Source organism: Heterocephalus glaber, unplaced genomic scaffold (assembly GCF_053883595.1).
Source record: "Heterocephalus glaber isolate CG9 unplaced genomic scaffold, H.glaber_assembly_v1.0 deba00001606, whole genome shotgun sequence".
NCBI lineage: Eukaryota > Metazoa > Chordata > Mammalia > Rodentia > Bathyergidae > Heterocephalus > Heterocephalus glaber.
The window spans coordinates 8,307,927-8,331,286 of NW_028258377.1; the positions used below are offsets into that span (position 1 = coordinate 8,307,927).

General features: G+C 33.2%; 1 protein-coding gene across 3 annotated transcripts in view; it reads right to left on the reverse strand.

The window, feature by feature from the left end:
• Positions 1-23,360, reverse strand: part of Ythdc2 (YTH N6-methyladenosine RNA binding protein C2) — a 65,496-nt gene that overhangs the window by 33,745 nt on the left and 8,391 nt on the right. For all 3 annotated transcript variants that reach the window (XR_015444737.1, XM_087194716.1, XM_004836185.4), the window contains exons 3-10: positions 22,584-22,780; positions 20,850-21,049; positions 14,847-15,013; positions 13,782-13,884; positions 12,656-12,812; positions 8,985-9,092; positions 7,329-7,477; positions 6,231-6,366 (exon numbers count right to left, since the gene is read on the reverse strand). Coding sequence is in view for 2 of the 3 variants with exons in the window: in XM_087194716.1 (XP_087050842.1) it covers positions 6,231-6,366; positions 7,329-7,477; positions 8,985-9,092; positions 12,656-12,812; positions 13,782-13,884; positions 14,847-15,013; positions 20,850-21,049; positions 22,584-22,780 (1,217 nt within the window). In the remaining variant the exon portion in view is untranslated. The remainder of the gene's footprint in view (positions 1-6,230; positions 6,367-7,328; positions 7,478-8,984; positions 9,093-12,655; positions 12,813-13,781; positions 13,885-14,846; positions 15,014-20,849; positions 21,050-22,583; positions 22,781-23,360) is intronic.

The following is a 23,360-nucleotide window of genomic DNA, read 5'->3' on the forward strand; positions in this document are numbered from 1 at the left end:
AAGTGTTCAACTTCCAAGTTATTTAAAATTATTTTAATTTTTTAATAAAATTTAAATGGCAGAACTGGCTGTCCTTTTAACCTGGGACTTGCTCCTTCACTTCACATAAGAACATTATCTAGCCCTTAAATCAGATTATCCAAGGAAATGGTTTACTGACATGTCTTTGTATAAACAGGATGGAACAGACACTGTAAGGTGAAAGGCAGGAAAAAGAAAGACAGCTGTTAAAACTGTTTAAAACTCACCTATGTAATTAAAATAGAAAGGCTACCAAGTTTTGGAACCTTACATAATCCCCTTAACTCTAGATGCTGCCTTCATTACCAAGTAACAAGATATTAAAAAGTTCATTTTCACCAGTAATCAGTAATGAATTCACAACAAATTTCTGTTTTCTTTTGCTTTTAATCTCACATTATTCCATTCTACTATTTTCCAAAATGCTTAATGTGTATGTCTTAGTCTGTTTTCTTTTCCTTTACACTGGGTATGAGAACCTGAGACCGGGAGATTTATACAGGAAAGCTGTTTGCGTAGTTCACAGTTCTGGAGGTCCAAAAGCATGGCAGAAGCACATGCTCAGCTCCTACAGATGCCTGATGCTGCCCAACTCACACCAAAGAAGGGTAGGTGGGTACATGCAAAAGGGGCAGCCAAGCGGACTACTCTCCCTTTACAACAATACACTCTAACAGACACCAATCTAATAGCATGAGAGCAACTCACACCCTTCTGGAAAAGGAGTACTCCTCTTACGGGTTCAACCACACCACACAGGTCGCTGCATCTCTCGACAAAAACAAGTTTGGAGCAAATCTCAATGTGAGTTTTGGTGGGGACAAACTATTTTCAAATCACAGCAAGGAAAAACACTAGTACAAAGTTTACTTCTTATAAAAGGCCTGCTTTTATAAGCAGGAAACAAATTCTAATTTTTACATAATAATAAATTCTATTAAAGTTCCTTCCTAAAATATATTTCTCAAGTAATTAATATGTAACTGCTTAGTATGAATTTGCTTTAATTACAAAATTGGTAATTTTAGGGCTGGGGATTTAGGTCAGTGCTTCCATCACCTGCCTTGCAGGCACAAGGTCCCAAGTTCGATGCCCAGTACCAAAAAAAAAAGAAAAAAAAATTGGTAATTTTAAAAAGAATTCATCACTGGGAAAAAAACCTCAGTGTAAAATTTAAGATTATTATAAAGAAAAACATTTAATTTTCCACATACAGTACACCCAATTACCCTCATTATTTAATAACATTCTAAAACATGTATCCACTATCACTATCAATCAGTGGTTTCAAAGTGAGGAGGAAACTTACAAGAGAATTACCTCAGGCTTCTGTTTTTTAGGACTTTACTATTTTACAGCAGTTTTGTATTCAATACAAAATTGAGAAGAACATAAAGACATATTCCATATACCCTGTCCCTACAATGTATGGCTTCCCTCATTAACCAAAAGAGTGGTACATTTGTTACAACTGATGAACCTATAATGACACATAATCACTTCAAATTACAGTTTTCATTAGGATTCACTTTTGGTGTTATACAGTTTATGAGTTTGGACAAATATATAATGACATGTATTTTTACTTTTTACAGTACTTTGCTTTTTATTTTTGAAAGCACAGATAACCACTGTGCTATTACTCTCAGAGAAACCAGTTGTCATACCATAGTGTAATAAGACAGCCCTATAGAAAGACTCAAGACAGCAGGAACCAGGGCCTTTTGGCAACAGCCTGCAACAAACTAAAGCCTCTTGCCACTAGTAGTTCCAGTGAACCTTCTTGAAAGTAGATCATCCACCCACAACAAACCTTCAGATTACAGCCCCTAGGGATGTATTAAGTGGTCCTCGGACAGAATGGAAGCCAGTTTAACCACCTAAATCACTTCTCATTCTTAACTCCCAGAATAACTCTCTGAGATAATGTTTTAGGCTGCTAAGTTTTGGAATCATTTGTTAGGCAGTAACAGAGTATGTCTAGTCTTACTAATTATTAGCTGCTTCTACAGGATCACATGGGAAAAAGGATGGCACCAAAAAAGAAATCTATAAGCCCACAGTTTCTTAGATTACAAAGTATTTCCAACTTGCCAGGGTATTAAGAGTTGAGGTTTTAGGGCCAGAGATTTAGCTCAGTGGTTCTACCACCTGACCCACAACCGCAAGGACCTGAGTTTGATCCCCAGTACCAAAAAAAAAAATAAAAAGAGTTGAGATTTTAGAAGACAAAAAGATGAGACGTAAATAAACCATAGAGCTACAATAACATTTTTGTATTACTTCAGGTGACTGAAGACATTAGAGCACTGGATTTAAGGAAATGTATAAACTATAAGAGGAGAAATCCAAGTCCTAGGATGACCATTATTAAGTAATCTATTGTGTAATATGTTGAAAGAGAACCAAAGATAATATTTAGATATTTTAAATGTCTTAATATCTTAAAGCAATAAAATATGTCATGGACTTTTTTTTTTTTTTTTGAGACAGGGTCTCACTATGTAGTACAGGCTGGCCTGGAACTCAAAGTGATCCTCCTGCCTCAGCCTGCCGAGTGCTGGAATTATAGGCATGTGCTACCATGCCTGGTGTTTTTTGTTTTATTTTGTTTTTTGGTTTGTTTGGTATTTTTTTTTTCTATCATGGACTTTAGTAATGAATTACTAAATACATTAGAGTAAATTTTGTTAAATGGAAAAATGAAGAATGCCAGGAAATAAGATAAACAGCTACATTTCCAAATACAAAAAAAATTTATCAAAATACAGATTCAAAAATAATTCAATTGATTAATTGATGTATAAATTTAAAATATTTGTTAATATTGAAAACAATTGGAACTTTCTTTAAAAAAGAGCTTTTAAAAAGAAACAATGGGGTCCAGGGATTTAGCTCAGTGGTTCTGCCGCCTGCCTTGCAAGTGCAAGGACCCAAGTTCAATCTCTGGTACCATAAAAAAAAAGAAAAAAAAGAAACAATGGGTCAAATCAAACTATAAAATGAAATTTAAAAAGAAAAAACTGGGTTAGGTGTGGTAGCACATGTGTGTAACCCTAGCACTCTGGAAGGTTGAGGCAAGAGGATCACAAGTACAAGCCCAGCCTGGGTAACTTAGCAATTTCATGAAACATTTCAAAATTTTGAATTTCTTTTTAGAAAAGGGTTTGGGATGTAGATCAGTGCAAAGGCCTTGGATTCAATCCCCAGTACCACAAAAAAAGGGAGGGGGGGAGAATGTCTTAAATTCAAAATAATTCAAAACAAGTACACAACAGGTAAATTAATTAAAATCATATAATTAAAAAAAGAACTAGGATTTTTTTTTGAGATAAGGTCTCTCTATGTAGTTCAGGTTGGCCTTGAACTAAGTGGCCTCACACTCATGGTTATCCTCATGTCTCAAGCCTCCCGAGTGCTGGGATTACAGGTTTATGCCACTATGCCTGGCAGAACTAGGATTTTCAAGGCAATCAGAATTAGTGAGATAATGTGTTGACAAAGAGTTATACTGACCACAGACTGAATTTATGCAAGGAATGAACAATATTTGTAAGGTAGTAGACCCATTCTATCCTAAAACATGAAACTCAGAACTGGATATCATGCTTTTTAAAGGAATAAACCAAAACATAACCAAAGGAAGACAGAACAGGGCAGGAGAAGACTATCTACTATATGTTAATTAAGTTAAAGTAATAAAAATACCTCAAAAAACAAAAATAAAAGAGTAACTATCTTGGCCAGGGATTTAGCTCAGTGGTTTCGTCACCTGCTGCGCAAGCGCAAGGACTCGAGTTCAATCTCCGGTACAAAAAAAAAATAACTATCTTCATATACCTGAAAGTTTGTCAAGTATAAATACATATTAAATTTCTTCATTATCACATCTGAAGTAGAAAAAGGTAAAAGCTATATATGTAGATTTTATTTCAACATATTAATAAATTAGCAATTTAAACAATCAAAATTTAAAAATCTTCAACAAAGTTAGTGAATTTCCTGTCACTAAACATGTTCAAATGGACTTCACTTAGTAAAGATGTTTAAAAGTAAAACTGTTATTGAATAATATTTTTGAGAATTTACTATGAACCTCTGGGGATCCCAATTTGAGTAAAACAGACAAGGTTTCTGCCCTCATGTAATTTACATGCTAGTGGATGAGACAGAGAGTAAAAATTAAAAACATATGATGCCAAGGAAAGCACAATAAAGAACAAAGCAAGGCAAGGAGAAAGGGGTACAATTCTAGTGATTAGAAAAGGCTTCTTTGAGAAGGCAATATGTAAGCAGTGACTAAAATGAAGGAAGCATTGAGCCATATGTCTGAATGTGTATAGGGAGAGCATTCCAGGCATAACAAAACAACAAAACAAAGGCCAAAAGATGGGAATTTCAACATATATGAAAAAAAGGCAAGAAAACACCTGTTCTAAATACAAAGTGAGATAAAAAAGACAGCCAAAAGACCCATCATGGAAAGGACTTTTGATTTTTATTCACAATGTAATCAGAAGTATGAAGGAGTTGAAAGCAGGCCAGTGGCATTTTTGAAATGATCAATCTGATTGTTTTATGGAGCACAGACTGCAGTAACTTAAGAACAGAAGTAGTTATCAGCATTACTCCAGGAGAGAAATGTGGTATGTGGTCACATTCAGGATTTATTATAAAGAGTAAAGCCCATAGGATTCACAGAGAATTTTACTCACCTAACAGATATCTAAGTGGAGCTGCCAAGTGAGCCACTGTACTAAAGTCACTGAGGAAGTTTAGACTAGAGATGAAAAAATGAGGGATCATTGAAAATATTTAAAGCCATGGTTAAATGAGATCCATGCAGTTAATAAATGCAAATAGAAATAAGGTCTAAGAATTGAGGCCTGGGACATTTCATATTTGGAGATCAGAAAAAAGAGAGACAAATCTTACCGAGCAAACCAAGAAATTACAGCCAGAGAAACAAAAAAGAAGCCAAGTATGAAAATGAGAAATTGATTAAAGAAAATGTTTCAAAAAGGAAGACCAATAACAATTATTATGACAATAATGCTTAAGGGTTTTAGGTGAAGGGATAAATTACTTGACTTCTACATCGGTTCCAGTACAGATTTTCTAGGACTTACTCATTTGGCCTTTTGCTTCAAAGTCTACAGAGTACTGAAATTTGCCTCTGGTTACCCATATCCATCATAATCAACTACTAAAAGGAGGATAACTGATTAGTGAAAATATGACATGACATAAAGTAGGTTCATGTGAATCAGAACTTGATTCCATATAACTAAAAGTATACTAAATGTTTTCATTTACTAAATTAATAACCTAAAGCAAAAATGATTATCCATTTTTTTCTTCTTTTTGTTGAAAGGACAAATCTCTTTGAGGCCATAAAAATTATTTTCCTGGGCAAGGGATTTAGCTCAGTGGTGCCGCCACCAATCCCCAGTACAAAAAAAAAAGATTATTTCCCAGTGGATAAGGTGAGGAGATGAAATTATACGTATGTGCACAACATACATATATAAAAACATCTTTGTAAATACTTGCCATGTATATACACACCTCATGAAACTATTCTGGAGACAGTAGGTCAAGAATCCCTGAATTAATGAAATACCTAATGACTGTACTATGGCATGCTAAAAAGATCCTCATTTGCTGTCTTAGTTACTTTTTTGTTGCTGGGACAAAACACAATACCCAACACCCACAAGTTGAAGGAGGAAAGGTTTATTCCAGCTCACAGCATGTGGAGGTTTCAGTCCATAGTCAGCTGGCTCCAAGGCAGGGTTATGGCAAAGGGTCATCACAGAGAACCATTCATAGCATGGCAGGCAGAAAGCAGCAGCACCAAGCCTTCCCTCCCTCCCTTTATATTCCATCCAGGCTATAAACTTACTGATTGGTGCCACCCACACCCAGCATAGGGTTTCCATTATCCACACACAGAACTATGCTAAACCCATTTAGTTATCACACACCCTCAGTCCCAGCCACCTCTGAAAAGCTCCACCTATGAATGTATGAGGCTTTGGGGGGACATCTACATACAAACCCATAACATTTGTAAATCTGAATTAAAATAAGTACTCCAAAACAATAAATTATTGGTTGTGAACAAAAAATGTAATTCATATACTTTGAATTCAACTACACTTCTATTACAAATAACTGTAAGAGTAATTTAAAAATTCAAAACATACCACTAACATTTTCAGTTAAAATAAGGTGGAAGACTTGAGCAAAGGCATCAACATCTTTATGTAGCCATATGTCAGAAAGACAAGTATCCATTTCCTTTATCAGCCATGGCTCAAGGCAATTCACATCTTTTTCTGACTTTAAAAAAAAAAGTACAAATTATAAATTATTGAATAGCTTAACTTTTGCTTGCAAAGAAAGTAAAAATGGCCATAGTGGCCACAAAAAGTACTAACCATATAACATATTAATACATTATATGATACCAAAAGTTTCTCATTTCATCTCAAAAACATTACTCACAGTAATATATCTTTCTCATATTTATCTTTTACCTAAGAATGATCTTGTCAACAAATGACTATGATCTAGTCACAACACTGTGTTTCTGATAGAAAGGATTATTACTAAATACATCTACATACCAGTGGTTCCCTTTTCCAGCTACACACCAGAAAAGCATCACTGGAAGTTCTTTTAACCTTATACCAAGCCCCACTCCAGAGCAAATACGTCAGAATCCCTGCTGACAGGTAGCCTGATTCCACAGGGTTTTTTTTTTTGGTACCAGGGATCAAACTCAGGACCTTGCGCTTACAAGGCGGGCAACTGAACCACTGAGCTAAATCCCCGGCCCTCCACAGGGTTTTAAAAGCCCCTTGGATGATAATGTGCAGCCAAAGCTTAACAATCACTAATTTACATGATTAAAATGCTGTTCACTGACTAAAACAGATCTTCTCTATATTAAAAATATTTCTTTAAAAGTATTTTTAAAAATTCATGTAGCGTTCATATGGTGGATTCATTAAAATTTGGATAAGTTAAAATCCTATGAATACTAAAAAACTGTTAAGTATGTCTGCATTATGTAACTTCTCATATTAAAAACAGTAAAATTATTTTTCAAAAAAGAAAGTTCAGGGCTAGTGATACAGTTCAGTAGTACAGTGTTTATATTTTAGCATGTGCAAGGCTCTGCGTCTGATCTCCAGCATGCAAAAAAAAGGAAAAGGAAGAAAAGAAAAACTGGTTCCAAATGTTATTTAACCCATATCATTTTTATTCAAAATATCACTGTGAAACCTATAAAGTCTTACCAGCTGACTAAAGACAGCATCACCTCCATCATCTAATAAATCATACTCTTCAGTCACATTTGGAACTGTTCTCTGTCGCTGAGATTCAGGTTTAAAAGTATTCTCTTGAGCTGAGTACCATTCTGTAAGCGTGGTTTGTTGTTTTTCTTCTAAATTACCAAAGAAAAATAGTAGATAATTTCCTTTAAAAAATGTATTTCTTTATTCAAAAGAATTAAGTGAAACTGGTTTCACATAAAAATTGGCTGTATTTTGCAGTTACTTTTAAAAATATTAAGAATATTTAATGGGGCGAGGATTTAGCTCAGTGGTTCTACTGCCTGCCTCGCAAGCTCAATGTCCCAAGTTCGATTCCCAATACCAAAAATAAAAAAAAGAATATTTAATAAAACGTAGTATGGCTAACTATAAGGACACATGAAACTGCTTAAAAACATCTATTCATCTATTGGGGTAAGAAGTTTATGGTTAAGTAAGTCCAGAATTAAGAGTATTTTTACCCATATTAGACTATTTCAATCTCTAACATCTATACAGCACGTTGTAGAAAATCATTTAGTAAACTTCTATCACTCTGTCCACTGTTTGAGATACAAGAGGATATAATTTAAAAGTCTCAAAAGTTTCAAGACCTAGGAGTTTCACAGGTTACATATAAGTGATTTAGCACTGCCTAATGAAATAGGCATTACTAATTACATTATTCAAGTGGAGAATCCTGAGGAGTTAAGAAATTTGTCCAAGGTCATAAAGAATAAACAAAGAAGTCAAAGCTTGAGGGCAGGTCTGCCATGATGAATAATATAGCTAAAAGTAAGAAAAAGGAATCTAAATCTTAATTCAAAAGCTGTGATATGGTATAAATTTTTATAACAGGGCAAATAATGTTAAATTCAAAGTACAGATGCAATCCCATAATATCAAGATTTGGAAACTTGGAGATTTTTATGAAAGATAAGATAAGATAGCTCAGATGCTATTCTTTTCATTCCCTCTCTTCCACTTGCTACTCCCATCTATGACATATGCTATGGGCAGCCAACATACACTCTTCTGTTTCCCTAAGTTGAAACTTCAGACACAGACACACTCAAACCCATCAATTCTAGTAGTCACTTTCAATTCTACTCCACAGATTACAACTCTGGAATATAAACCAGAATGCAAAGATATGTGTGGGACAATATTCTAACATAATTTTATACAATTACATGCAAGAGAAAAATACTTTTAAGTGTCCTTGCACCTCCATAATATAAAGCTACAGTACTTACAGAAAGTCATTATTGTTGTTATTGGTGTTTTTTTTTTTTTGTTCCAGGGATCGAACTCCGGTCCTTGAGCTTGCGCAGCAGGCGGTGAAACCACTGAGCTAAATCCCTGGCCCTGTTGTTATTGTTATTGTTGTTGTTTTTCCGGTACCAGTGATTGAACTCAGGACCTTGCGGTTGGCAAGGCAGACGGGGTGCCACTGAGCTAAATCCCCAGCCCAAATGTCGTTTTTAAAAGTTATTTCTTTTCATATCTTTGATTAAAAACTTAACTTGCGGAGGGGCCGGGGATTTAGCTCAGTGGTTCTGCTGCCTGCCTCACAAGCACAAGGACCCAAGTTCGATCCCCAGTACCAAAAAAACAAAACAAAACAAAAAAACTTACCTCGCTGTTTTTCTTTTTTATACTTTAACATTTCTTTGTTTGTATATCCAGTACTTCTTAAAATATCTTCCAGAAACATTTCCTTTACTTCAAATGGTCTTCCCTGTACTAAATAACAGAAATTTTCAAGTCAATATGCATCTTAGAAATAATTCACATAAAAACATGAGGATATCAAGTTAATGAATCAAGGTATAGTAATATTTAATCTGAAAGTTCAAGTGACTCTCTCAATATTGGCCTTTAAATATAATTTTGATTTACAGACATCTGTCTACAACAGTCAACTGCTTTTACTTTACACAGCTGTTCATTTGTTTGTTTTTCTGTTTAACTACACAGGGTAGTGTGTGGCATAACATTAAGTACCAGGAATACAAAAGGCAAGCAAAAAGAGAACTATTTCTTGCCACTTTGTGCCACAGTAGCACAACAGACATTAATCCATTAATTCAAAATAAATGTAAAAAGCGAGTTGTGAAAAGAGAGAAAAGCATAAGACACTATCACCCTCTATAATAGATTTGACTGCATTGAGAAAGGATCCTCATGGAGAAAACAAGGCAAAAGAAAAAGGAATAAACAAGTAGGGCCAGCGATGGTGAACCTTCTAAAGACCAGCTGCCCAAACTGCACCCAAAACCCACTTATTTATCCCAAAGTGCCACCACTTCGACTAAACATGGACACTGAGGTTTTAGTTTAGAAAAAACAACTTTTATCTGATCCTCAGCTGCTGGGGCCACTTGGCTCACATGGCTGCTGCAGCTCATGTACCATAGGTTCGCCACCACTGGCCTAGGTTCTATGGAAAAGGGTGTGCAATGAAGAAAAACCACAAGCAAAGTCCCTGTGGTGCAAGGAGTGTGATGTTTTCAAGAACCTAAAAGGATAACCTACTTAAAAAACAGTGGAAACAAGAGAGTGAAAAAGGGAGTGTAGTTCAAGATTAGGCAGAAATACGTGTCTCACTAAAGGTCTAAAATTTTGTCGTAAAATAAAGGTCATTCAAAGATTTAAGCTCAGGTGATTGCTCAACATCATCAGAATTCCACTTCAGAAAACACTCTGGCTGTGGTGTGAAAATAGAATTAAAGGACAATTAGATGGGCTTTCAGCTATGAAGCCCCCTACCATCTCATAGTAGCTGTCTATCTTGTTTCTTTTCCATCTTTTTCCCCAAATAAACTGTCTTTTGTTCTACCTTAAAAAAAAAGAAGAAGCAAGGGGCCAGGGATTTAGCTCAGTGGTTTCGCCGCCTGCTGTGCAAGCACAAGGACCCGAGTTTGATCTCCGGTACCAAAAAAAAAAAGAGGCAATTAAAATAAAACTAGGCCAGGTATGCACTATGGTAAAATGCAGATAATAAATGACAAAAATTTTAGTAAGACTGGTGATAGTGAAAATGGAAAAGAAGTCTATAGATTCTTGAGACAGGAGGTAAAACACACAGAACTCAGTATTACAATGGATGTGGAGGATGATAATGGAGGAAGTGTAAAACATAATTCGTGGATGTCTGTCTTGCACAGCCAGAAGGATGTTACTCTACAATAACAACGAAAGTTGAAAGGAGAAATAGAATGGCTGGAACTTGAGGTTTGATTTAACACATATCAAACATGAAGTAGCAAAACAACCTTTCCATTAACAGATGCACAGATTTTATGTGTCTAGTCACCAAAAAAACTATTATGAGAAGAATGTACAAGTCTGTGACTTAGATGATAAGGGCAACAGTGTATGATTAACCAAGACAGGCAACACAGGAAAAGAAACAAGCAGGGTTTGTAGATTAAGTATTCAGTTTGGAGGATATTAGAAGGATATTAGAAGTGAGTTGCTTATAAGATATCTAAATCCTGGGCTGAGGATTCAGCTCAGTGGTTCCGCTGCCTGCCTCACAAGTGCAAGGTCCCAAGTTCAATCCCTGGTACCAAAAAAATAAAAAAATTTTTAAAAAGATATCTAAATCCAGAGCTTTGAAAAACAATGTGAGTTGAAAATATATCTGAGTCATCAGTACACAAGAGAAAGTAGAAACCAAGGGCATGAATAAGAACTTTCAGGGAAATTAAATGTACACCTACAGTAGTAAGGAGAGCGCAACAAAAAAAAAAAAAGGAAGAAAGAGAACAGAAATGCAATAAAAAGAAAGGGAGAGTGAATAGAAAAAAGAAAATGGATCAAGGGAATAACCCTAGAAAAAGTCAATATTTAAGCAGTAAGTCAAAAAATAAAAGCGCTGAGCAGGAGGTTTGTGCACTAAAATAAAGGGAGAGAGAAAAGAGAAAGGGTAACCATGAGAAATAATACAGAAAATTGAAGTACAATGTTTTGCCTAAAATCTGAACACCAGGCATGGCAATTAGATCAGTGTTAAAACAACACTGGTAAAAGTTCACACGTGAGCAGCCCCCCGCCTTTTAAAACTATAAATCACATCAGCCTTTTGAAAAAGTAAAATGGCAAAAGCTATCAAAAATAAAAATGATATGCTTTTTTACTTAGCAGTTTCATTTAAAAAAATTTATCCCTAAAAGTAAATCAGGATACACATGCAAAGATGTTCTTTATAAAAGTATTTATAGTGTAGGTTGGCAGGGAGGGTGAATCTAGAACTAGTCTGATACCCAACAATGAAGGAGTACTTAAATAAGTTATAGTACATCCACATTATAAAATACTGAAACAGTTGATTATAATAAACTAGATCACTCAAAATGGAGAAATGTACATCATTTACTGTTATATAAATAAAGCAAATAGTGCCGGGGATTTGGCTCAGTGGTTCCGCCGCCTGCTTCGTAAGCACAAGGTCCCCAGTTCGATCCCCGGTACAAAAAAATAAATAAATAAAGCAAATTACAAATAATATATTAGGTATGTGCTCATTTTTGTAAAAAAAATATATATATATATGTATATATACATATGGACATGGCCAACCAACAAAGGATAGATACAAAGCTTTTTGTTTGTTTTTGTTTTTGCAGTACCGGAGATGGAACTCAGGACCTTGTGCTTGTGAGGAGGCACAAGTGCCACTGAGCTAAATCCCCAGCCTTCCACAAAGCTTTAAAAATCCATATACATGGAACAAAAACAGGATAGGGACAACTATGAACTTTTTCTCTATAAATCCCTGTATACATAACTTTTGTATACACAGTTGTATACACAACTTTCATAATTTTCAAAGAGAAATTTGAAAAAATTTTAACGATGGGGCAAAATCGGTTTTTATTAAACAACAGCAAAAGTATCAAAAGAAGTAAATGAGCATTAAAAAAATAAGTACTTAACTATCAAAAGTATAAGTATCAAAAATAAGTTCTTAAGTATCAAAAGGAAATAAGTAAATGAGAAGTAAACATTCTGTAAGGAATCCAGAATAAAGGAAAGACACTACAGGACAGGATGTAAAGGAGAACATCTGGCGAAAATTAAACCTATTTCTTTTAAGGTGAGACAGCTGGGTTTACTACACAATGCCAAAAAGCTATAGACAGAAAAGTAAAGGTCAAAATGGAGAGATATAACATGAAGCCTATCTCATAAGAAAGATAAAATAGATTTTCTCTACTTTAGAACATTCTAATTTTTGTTAGAAATAAACTCCAAACTGTTTTTCTTACAAATTACAGATGGAACGTGATAATTTAACTTACTATATATCACTGGACAACTTCCAAAATATCTTATAAAGAGATTTACATCCAAAGCAGCACTAGAAAGAATCAGTTTCAAAGTTGGGTGCTTTTGCAACAAATCTCTTAATTTTGTAAGTAAAAAATCACTAAATCGATCCCTTTCATGCACTTCATCCTGCAGTAAACAGAAATAAAACCAGGAAACAGTGAAAACATTATGGATGCCCAGTCTTTAAAATAATAGCACTGCTTCTTACACTAATTCAAATTAAATATGGAAAGGGCCGAGGATTTAGCTCAGTGGTTCTGGCACCTGGCTCGCAAAAGCAAGGTCCCGAGTTTGATCCCCAGTACCAAAAAAACAAAAACAAACAAAAAAAACAAATTAAATATGAACAAAGATAATCAATATCAGTAAAAATTTTGTATTATGCATAATTTGAAAACAATCAGATTTCGTCAGTTTACTGCAGCTTACAAAGTATATCCCATAAAATATAAAGCTACATAAACTATAAAAAATTCCAAATTAATACTTATTTTTTAATATAAACAAAATCAATTTAAATGTGCTTCTGTTGGCATCAGGGCTCAGGTGCATCATTTAGTTTGGGTAAGTTTCCAAAAGCTGCTTACTAAAAGTCTATATGCTGCCTGCCTCGCAAGCACAAGGTCCCGAGTTCGATCCCCTGTACCAAAAAAGCCTGTAAAACTAAAGCTAATGTTTTACTGATACAAACTAGATAAAAGCTTAAAATTCTTTAATAAGAGGGCAACTCATATTCTCATTTTATCATGAGTTAACTAATTTAGCACCCTAACCATGAAGTTGAATGACTATAAAGTAGTACATCCTTGCAACTAGGAAACATGATATTAGAGAAGGGATCAGGTGACCAAGCATAGAGAAAAAACTATTTCTGGAGAACTCAAGTACATGCATCATTTTCACATATGAAAAGCATATTTTTAAAATTACTGCTTTGTTTTATTTTCTCCCATAAGGCCCAATGGTGAGAATATCATAATAGCCTATTCAAAAAAATAAATTAATTCTCTTATTTTGCCCTCTTTTAAAAATGTAATTATGTATTTAATGTTAGACAATCTGAGCTACATATGACAAATTCAGCAATATTCTTACCACAATTACATGTGTCACAGTTGACAATGTACTATCACCTGCCATCAATGTACGAAGCAACACCCCATTAGTGCAAAATGTCAGAAGTGTCTTTGGAGAAACCCTTTTTAAAAAATAAAGTAAACAATTACAAATCTTTTCTCTAACTAAAACATAATCACTTTAAATGCTGGTGCTATGTATGTACTTGAACAAATATTACCGATGTAACAGCTTATTAACAAAATTATGATGTATTTTATGCCTTACAATCTCACAAATGCATTATTTCTAGTAGTGTTTTATTAACTAATATATTTTGTTAAAAAATTAAATAGGTTTTTTTAAAAAACTGTAAATACATTTTACTTGGGAAAAAGTACATAACAAATGAAATCAATTTTTAATCACTATTAAAAACAGGGCTGGAGAGACAGTTCAGAGATAGAGCACTTGCTTAGCTTTTGTAATGCCTAGAGTTGGATCCCCAGTTCTACAATACACACACACACACAAAGTACTCCTTGTTAAGAAGCTATTTCTAGTCCTACTGGAGGTTGAGCATCTTTAATCCAAAAATACAAATCTAAAGTGTTCAAAAAGTTTCAGATTTGAAAGTATTTCAGATTAAGGATGCTCAAACTTCATACCAACATTCCCAAATCTGAAAAACTCCAAAATCTGATACATGTCTCTTCCCAAGCATTTTGGATAAGGGATATTCAACTTGTGTATCAAATGACATTATAACTCAGTAAAATTCATTGTTTTCTATAAGCTTCACATCAAACTTGTGCTCCATATGTTTTATTAGTTTCATTTTATAGAAAAAACTGAGGCTCAAGGATATGAAATAACATGTACTGATCATGAAACTATGAAAAGAGATTTGTATCTTGGTCCAAACTCTTTCAAACTACTTTTTCGAAACCTCACTAAGTTTAGACATGACTTTAACATCTCAATATAGAATTACATTGGAAAAAATAATCATTTAACTTTTCGACTAACACATCCTGTATTTCTAGTGAAATATATATACATTTCATCTTTCATAAGCATAACAAAAACCAGGACTGTCTTTACCTGCTTTCTAATCGAATCTGATATCCAATTGTTTGACCAATTCTTTCCTTTCTCTCTGCAGCAACTCTTTCAGCTACAGCAATAGCTGCTAATCGTCTTGGTTGAGTACAAAATATACGGCAGGGGATACCATTTTTACAGCAATCATCTAAAAGGAACTGAGGAATCTGTAATAGAAGTTTTAAAATATAAAGGGACAAATATTTTGTATACCTCAAAAACCCAAGTGAACCAACTAAAAAACCATTAGAACTAAAAAAAGTTTTGTAACATGCCCAAATAAAAACTCTTATGTAAACAGCAATAATCAGTTAAAAAATGTAATTTTAAAACAGCTTGTTCACAATGAAAACTAAAACATTTACACTCAAATGTATAAAGAAATATTTAAGGCATATATGAAACAGACTAAAAAATGCTGCTTAAAAACATAAAAGAAGACTTGGATATAAAAAGAAACATTTTGTATTCCTGAAGGAGAATAATCACTAGTTTAAAAAATTAATTTTCTATAAAATCTATATAAGGCAAATTACTCTATAAAATAAATGACAAAATTTTTTTTGCAAATACTTTTCTAAATAAAATTAAAGAGGGTCCTAAACATTCAAAATAAAAAGTAAAACTCTTACCCACCCAGTTCTCCATAATAACTTTAAAAGTTTCTTATGCACACTTCCAATAAAAGAAAATTTACACAATTCAGAATATTTATAAAAACATTTTTTATTCAAAGTGACTACTGTGCTTGATATTTGTAACTAGCAGTTTTCACTTCATGTGTCATATCTAATTAATTCATTTAATAGCTACATAGTCCACCTTACGTATGTGCCATAATTTAACAAATAATATTTAGGCAATCTCCAATTTTTCATGTTATTAATGCTGTTGGTAACTATTTTAAAAATGCTGTCATGAAGCTTTTGCAAAGATACAAATCACTAGCAGCAAAAATGTTCAGAGTATGTGTTCCCAGCCCTCAGAAGGCTGAGATAGGAGGATTGCCATGAATGTGAGGCCAGCCAGGGCTACATAGTGGGTTTAAGACCAGCCTGAACAATATAGTGAGATGTCTGAAAAAAAAAAAATTCAGAGTGTGCACATTTTTAAACTTAGACAGAAAAATTATCAAATTATCCTCCAAAACAATTTATATCCTTATCAACAAAGTAGAAGGGCTGTTTGCAAACTCCCTGACAAATACAGCATTATCATCATTTTTTAAAATTTCTGTCAATCAGATAGTTTATAAATATAATTATTTTGATTTTCATTTCTTTAAATGTGAGTGAAAAAAAGAACCTCTTTTCATATATTTCTTAGCCTCTAAGATTATTTGTAACTAGTTCATCCAAAAGCATAAATGTTAAAGAACTACCAAGAGATGCTTCAAAAGTATATAATTTTAGAACTACAGAAAATCAAAGATGAAGAAAACATCCTGAAAGATAGAGAAAAAAATACCTCACTAATGGAAGTGCAAAGATAACTACTTCTGACCTCTCAGACACAGATAAGACTTCTTAGACCAGGCAAGCAAAACAAGAACAGAGTGAAATAAAATGATGAAAAGATCCACCAACCTAGAATTCTATAGCTTTCAAAATTATCCTTCAAAAGTGAAGTATTAATACTTTCTCAGACGAATAAAAATTGATGCTATTTGTTACCAGTAAACTCTCTATCAAGAAACGTTCCCCAAAAAAGAGTTCTTTAGAGAGAAGGAAAATAAAAAATAATACAGGCCAGGAACTCAGATCTTCGTGAAGAAAGGAAGAACATCAAGAAAAACTAAGTGAACGTAAAATTAAAACTTATTTTTCAAGGGCCAGGGATTTAGCTCAGTGGTTTCGTCGCCTGCTGCGCAAGCACAAGGACCTGAGTTTGATCCCCGGCACCAAAAAAAAAAAACCTTATTTTTCTTATTTTTAATTGACCTAACAGGCAAAAGTTTGTTCAAAATAATAACAGCCACAATGTACTTGATTATTTAGGTTTATGTACATATTTTATGTTGGGAGGGGATTCATGTATGCCTGCATATAAGTGAAAGAAATGACAGAATACAAGGGACAAGAGGCAAGAATTAGGATTACTGTGTTATTTAAGATACACAACCTGTGACATGGTATAGTGTCATTTCAAAGTGGACTGGATTAGCTGCAAATGTCCACTGCAAACTAACTCTAGGGTAAGTACTCAAAAAAGTAGAAGATAATAAAGAAAAATGTTATACTATATTTTGTAAACTATTAAAAGTAAAAAGCAGGGGCCTGATGGAAGAATAGATAATGAGATTAGAGATACATAATAAAAACCCCAGAAATAGACCTATAAAAACTGATTTTAGGGCTGGGATTTAGCTCAGTGGTTCTGGCGACTGCCTCACAAGAGCAAGGTCCCAACTTCAATCCCTGGTACCAAAAAAAAAAAAAAGAGTAAGAATTCTGTTACCATATTTTGGGCGGGGGATTTAGCTCAGTGGTTCTGCAGCCTGCCTTGCAAGCACAAGGTTCCAAGTTCAATCCCCAGTACCAAAAAAAACCTGATTTTAAAAATGGCATCTTAAATCAGAGGGAAAGGATAAATTACTAAATAAAACTTATGTTTGAAAGATTAGATATTGAAAAGAAAGATATAAATATAGATATAGATATAAAGAAAAAGATAAAATTTCTACCTGTTATGATACAATAAAATAAATTCCTGCTGAATTTTTAAGTAAATGTATTTACAGGAAAATATTTTTTACCCACCTTAGCATGGTCTCAACTCATAAAAAAAAAGTTGACAGATTTGACTAAATAAAAATGTACAATTACTAAATAAAATACCATAAGCAAAGCTAAAAAGCAAAGAAAAACTTGGGAGAAATTATTTTTTAAATGTTTAACAGGCAATGGGCCAATATCTGTAACATACATAATATATTTTTTAAAAGAAATTCAAAATAAATAAGCCAAAAGAAAAATAGGATATAAATAAGAAACTCACAAAAGATACACTTGATCTTAGCCAAAAGGCCGAGAAGCAATGAGAAACTCACAAAAGATAAATGGATAATAAGCAAACAAAGATACTCAACTCTCTCGGGGTCAAAGAAATGCAATTTAAAATATTTTTTGCCTATCAGAATAACAAAGGTAAAATATATACTAAATATGTTTATATATTTTATTAAAAATCCATTCTTAACCAAGCTTTAGAGAGTAATACTTTCAATACTATTTTAATACATTAACTCTTTTTAAAGTTATTTTATCATAACTAGTTAATATAAATTAAAATTTAATACAATATTCTTAATTTGGTTTCACCCTTCTAGGATTCATCTATCCTAGATGAATCCTACTAAAACTCCCAGAAATAAGCAAAGAAATATTAGGCTTCAATACAAAACAGTAAGTACAGTATAAAAATAAAATTCCTGCTCTACCAATCCCTAGTTATGTAAACCATCTGTAAAAAGAGGTAATAAAATCTACACAGTTTAAGGTTACTGAGAGGCTAAAATGAGACAACTGTTGTAAGAATTCAGCACACAGTAAATATTTATTACTATAAAAATATTCAGGAATACTATGTAGTTTTTTTTTAATGAGGTATATCTCTAGGTACTGACATAAAAAAAATACAATTTCTGTGAAGTGAAAGAAGATAAAAATGTATATATGTCATTACTCCACATTTGTTTTTAAAAAATATGTACCAGTATTATAAAGAAATACTTGCTTTAAATGACTTATCTATATCAATGCTGTGAAGATAACAAAAATAAAAAACACAAACACCCCCCTCCAAATCAGAAACATACTCCAAATTTCTGAATATAATTCAGAGAGGGTAGAAAAAGAGTAACACACTTTCACTTTCTGTGTAATGCTTAAGTTTTACATAATAAACATGGATAAAGGAGAAAAATTCAAAAAGCATTTAACTTAATACCATCAAAGACAAGATGAATTTGGCCAAAGATACTACTTTATTTTATTTTACATTTCAGATAGTAGAAACATTGGTAATTTTACTTCAACTCTTTCAACAAGATTATTTCTTTCGGGAGGTGGGTTTTTTTGGTACCAGGGTTCAAACTCAGGACCTTGTGCTTGCCAGGCAGGCGTGGTACCACTGAGCTAAATCCCTGACTCCCAACAAGAGTACTTCTTATATGTATGCCCATTAGATTAATAGTTTCTTCTTGAAAAATAAAGCATATAATATTTACTAATGAAATTCTAAAATTTCTTTTCACGCCTAATAAAATAACACTATAACTGTAAAAAAATTCCATAATTCCAATAGACTAGCATCATTACAGAAGACATAATTTAAATTGGACATGGAAGCACATGCCTGTAATCCTAGCTACCTGGAAGGCCAAGGCAGGAGGACTGCTAATTCAAGGCCAGCCTAGGCAACTTAAAAAGACTCTGTCTCAAAATAAAATAAAAAGAGCTGGAAATGTAGCTCAGTCGTCGAACATTTGCCTAGCATGCTTGAGGCCTTGGATTAAGTTCCTAGTATTGCAAATAATTATTTTAATTATAATATTAGTAAAATAAAAATATTTTAATTAAAACTTTCATATTTAATCCCCATTCAACACAGTAATTAAAACTGCTGCAATACTTAATGGTAAAATTTACTCTAAAACACTGGTAATAATCTAAGACATTCAAATGACTTTTAAAGAAACTCCATATTTCACTTAATCATACCAAGACTCATGCTTAAGAAAAAAATCTATATAGTCTTCAGTTAAAAATATCATCACATTTTTAATTATTTAGTTTTATAGGCTCAAGTTTTAATGATAGTTATTCTTCTGTGAAAATGGCTAATTCAGTCAAATTCTCTATGTTTTGAATATGACCCCCAAAAGTTTCTGAGTAGAAAAATTAATTAACAAATTATCTTGTTGATGTGTTTGGAGATGGAGACTTTTAGAGATAAACAGGACTGAGTAAGGTCATAAGGGGTAGGGCTCCTACAATGACCTTAGTGGCTTTAGATGAAGAGAGATCTACACAAACACATTTGCTCTGTCTCACCAAGTGATCTCTACCATATCATAACACAGAAGACCCTCACCAGATGTCAGTGTCATGCTCTTGGACCTTCCAGACTCTACTAAAGAAACTTCTATTCTTTATAAATGACCCAGTCTGTAGTATTCAGTAAAAGCAACAGAAAATGGACTAAGACATTCTACTACCACCTTACCTAGTGGCAAAGTTCATGAAAGTAACCAATATAATCATAAGAAATTTTAAGCAATTGTCAAAAACACATTTTTTCCATAGAGGAAAATTTGCAAATATATTATTTTATCTGAGTGTGTACTAAAAGCAAATTAATTTTAATACTGATGTTAAAATGCTGGAAGTTAAAGAATATTAAAAAGGCCATACTGTGCCATACTTATTTCTAACCTCTTATAGAGTGGGACTTCCAATAAGGTACTTTTGATTTTAAATACCCATGTCAAACCTATCACATTAATTCCATTCTTCAGTCAACTTTGTATTACTATTTGTTATGTGGCTTTTACTTTAGCTCCTACATGTACAACACTATGTAGAGTGCACTATCAAAACTGTCTCTAAGCTTCACCCTAGCAATTATTAGTCCCATTTTATAAATGAAGACTCCTGCTCATATATGTTAGAAAACTAGCCTAAAACTTCACATCAAATACAGCGAAAAACTGGAATTTCAACCCAAGGCTAAATCTACATTCCTTCCATGATACCATACCCCATCCTCACCTCTGTTTTATTAAGGAACAAATTTATTAGTTTAAAGGTAACTAATAATTTAAAGCATTTCTTTTCTACTGGTTCTCAAAATGTACTCCTGCCACTAGTTTACTTCTGAAATAATCATTCGAATAACTAGAAGTTTATTTTTCTGTTTTAAATAGATGTAGTATAAATGATATAAAACTATAACATAGGATAATTTTTATTTTCTTCTTTAAACAACAAAGGAAAAACAAACCTGTGTGGTCTTTCCAGATCCAGTTTCTCCTACAATCAAAACTACTTTATTTTCCTTAATTATTTTAACAATTTCTTCTTGTTTCTCAAACACTGGCAAAGACTGCCTGAATGAATCAAATTCAGATTCTCCTCTTTTCACTGGAATTTGAGGTATGCCATTGCTGAGTCGTCCACTTGTCTTGCTCATTTCTCGATTTTCTTTGAGAATGAAAAAATAAAAAAAAACTATGATCAACACTGAAAAGAAGTGTTAAAAGATAAGCATAGTAATTTGTATGTAATTCCTTTCAAGTGTTTCTTTTCAGCTCAGTCCACATAAAGTTAGCAAGCAATACCTTAACTGTTGTTCTACACTTAACTAATCTTATAGAATGTTAGAAATGTCAGTATCAATTACAAAGCAAACCTCTCAAAAGCACTTCTGATGCATATATGTATAAAAAGGAGTAAAAATTAATCCATCAATAGCTGTTAAAAAGCAAAATAATTTTTATAGTCTAATTATATTCAGGTTTGTTAGGTGTTTCAGTAATGTCATAGAAAATTAAAATTTTACAAAATAATGTATAAGAACTGTTACATAGAATATGAAAACACTGGCAAAAAAGGAAAATACATGTTTAAAGTTATACACGTTAAGATCAAGTGATCAAATAGAATAATATGTGTATCATCTAAGCATTAGGTCCTAAAACAACAAATATCCTAATTGAACATTTTTTAAACAACATTCACATTTATCTAAGCAGGTAGATAAGGATGGTATGTTTTGGGGCTGGGGATTTAGCTCAGTGGTTCCGTCACCTGCCTCGCAAGGGCAAAGTCCCAAGTTCAATCCCTGGTACCAAAAAAAAAAACAAAGGATGGTATGTTTTACATTCTCCAGATAGTTCAAAAAGTGTGCCTGTAAACAAGTTCTTTGATATCTTAAGACCATCTACTTTCTACATGGTGTAGACCTGCCCCAACAGGCAATAATTACCAAAATTGTCACTAGAGGCAATAAAAAAAACTTTTTTCTAACATTGAAGTTATTTTTCCAAATAATAAAATGACAATTTCACTTCATACACTAAATGTATCATTTATTTACTCTTGAGCAATTTAACATATTGAAGTTTCTGCCCTATTCCTCAGCAGAAGCTAAAGGTCCAATTCAAAATCCTACTCATTAGCGCATAATGGAAGTGCAATATAAGGAAGGTCCAGACTTTGGAGTAAACTCCCAGCTCTGCAGTTTACTGGCTGGTTGAGTAACTTTGAACAAATTAGTTAACTCCTATGAGTTTTAGTTTCCTCATCAGTGAAACAGGGAAAATTCTTATCTAGCAAAGTTTGCTGTAAGGCCTTACACAAAGATTAGTAAACTAGGGCCAGAGATTTAGCTCACGGGCATGGCACCTGCCTTGCAAGTGCAAGGTCCTGAGTTCAATCCTCAGTACCCCCTCAAAAAAAAAAAGATTAGTATACTGCCTAGCACAGTAAGTACATTGTACACAGTAACTATCACTATAACACTTAAAAAAAAGTTGGTCCAACTCCATGACATGCCTTAATATTGCATTTTGTTCCAAAAGTTTTCATAACTCTTAGTCATTTCTGACAAACTATTCAACCTGAGAAACTTACTTCATTTCATATTAGTCTTTTAAAACAAATCTAAACAGAAAAAGAAAAATCATCAAATATAGGATAAACAAATAAACAAGGAAGCTCCCCAGAAAATACATACCAGCTTCAACTGCAAACACATTTCCTCTTTCTGTTTTAGGCAGAAGTTCGGTACGCTCTTTATTGGTGACAGGAAATCTCTGAATTAGGCTCCTAACAGCATGTGTTGTATTATGAGTCAAATTACAGGTCATCATTGCATGAGCTGTTTCTGATCCATCTTTCTTCTTCACAGTTAGGTATCTATTTGCTCCCTTTCTGAATATTAATAAAAATCATTTATTTACTACAGTCAATTTTTTTACATATGATGTATGCCTACTTAGAAAATGTCTCAAGCAAAACACTGAAAAAAATCAAAATGCTTCAAGATAAAACACTAAAAGTCCCATAAAAATCAGTAAAGAAAGATTTTGGGCTCAAGTGTCCTCAAGACTTTTTAATTAAAATTTCAAAATGCTGCAAATCCAATTTTAAATAAGCAAAAAAGGCTTACTTACCCAGAACCATTCAAAGTTTGTCTTTAGCAAACTTCATGGTAGATAAACATTACCAATTAATTAATACATGCTGGGAAGCACTGGGGGGACTCTGAACCAGAAACAAAAAATAATAATGAAAAAATGGTTGACTCTTCAGATTAGTATGTTCCACTAATTGCTCCCATAGTATATTGGTTAATGTCACATTCCCATGAAAGCCTATTAATACAGCCAGTTTTAGTGGCTGAACCAAAAAATACATTAATCTCCATTACTGACAACCATTTAAGGTACATTTTTTTTTAATCAAAGAAATTTTTCAAAGCTTCAGGGTCTGCTCTTCAGTTATAAGGTAA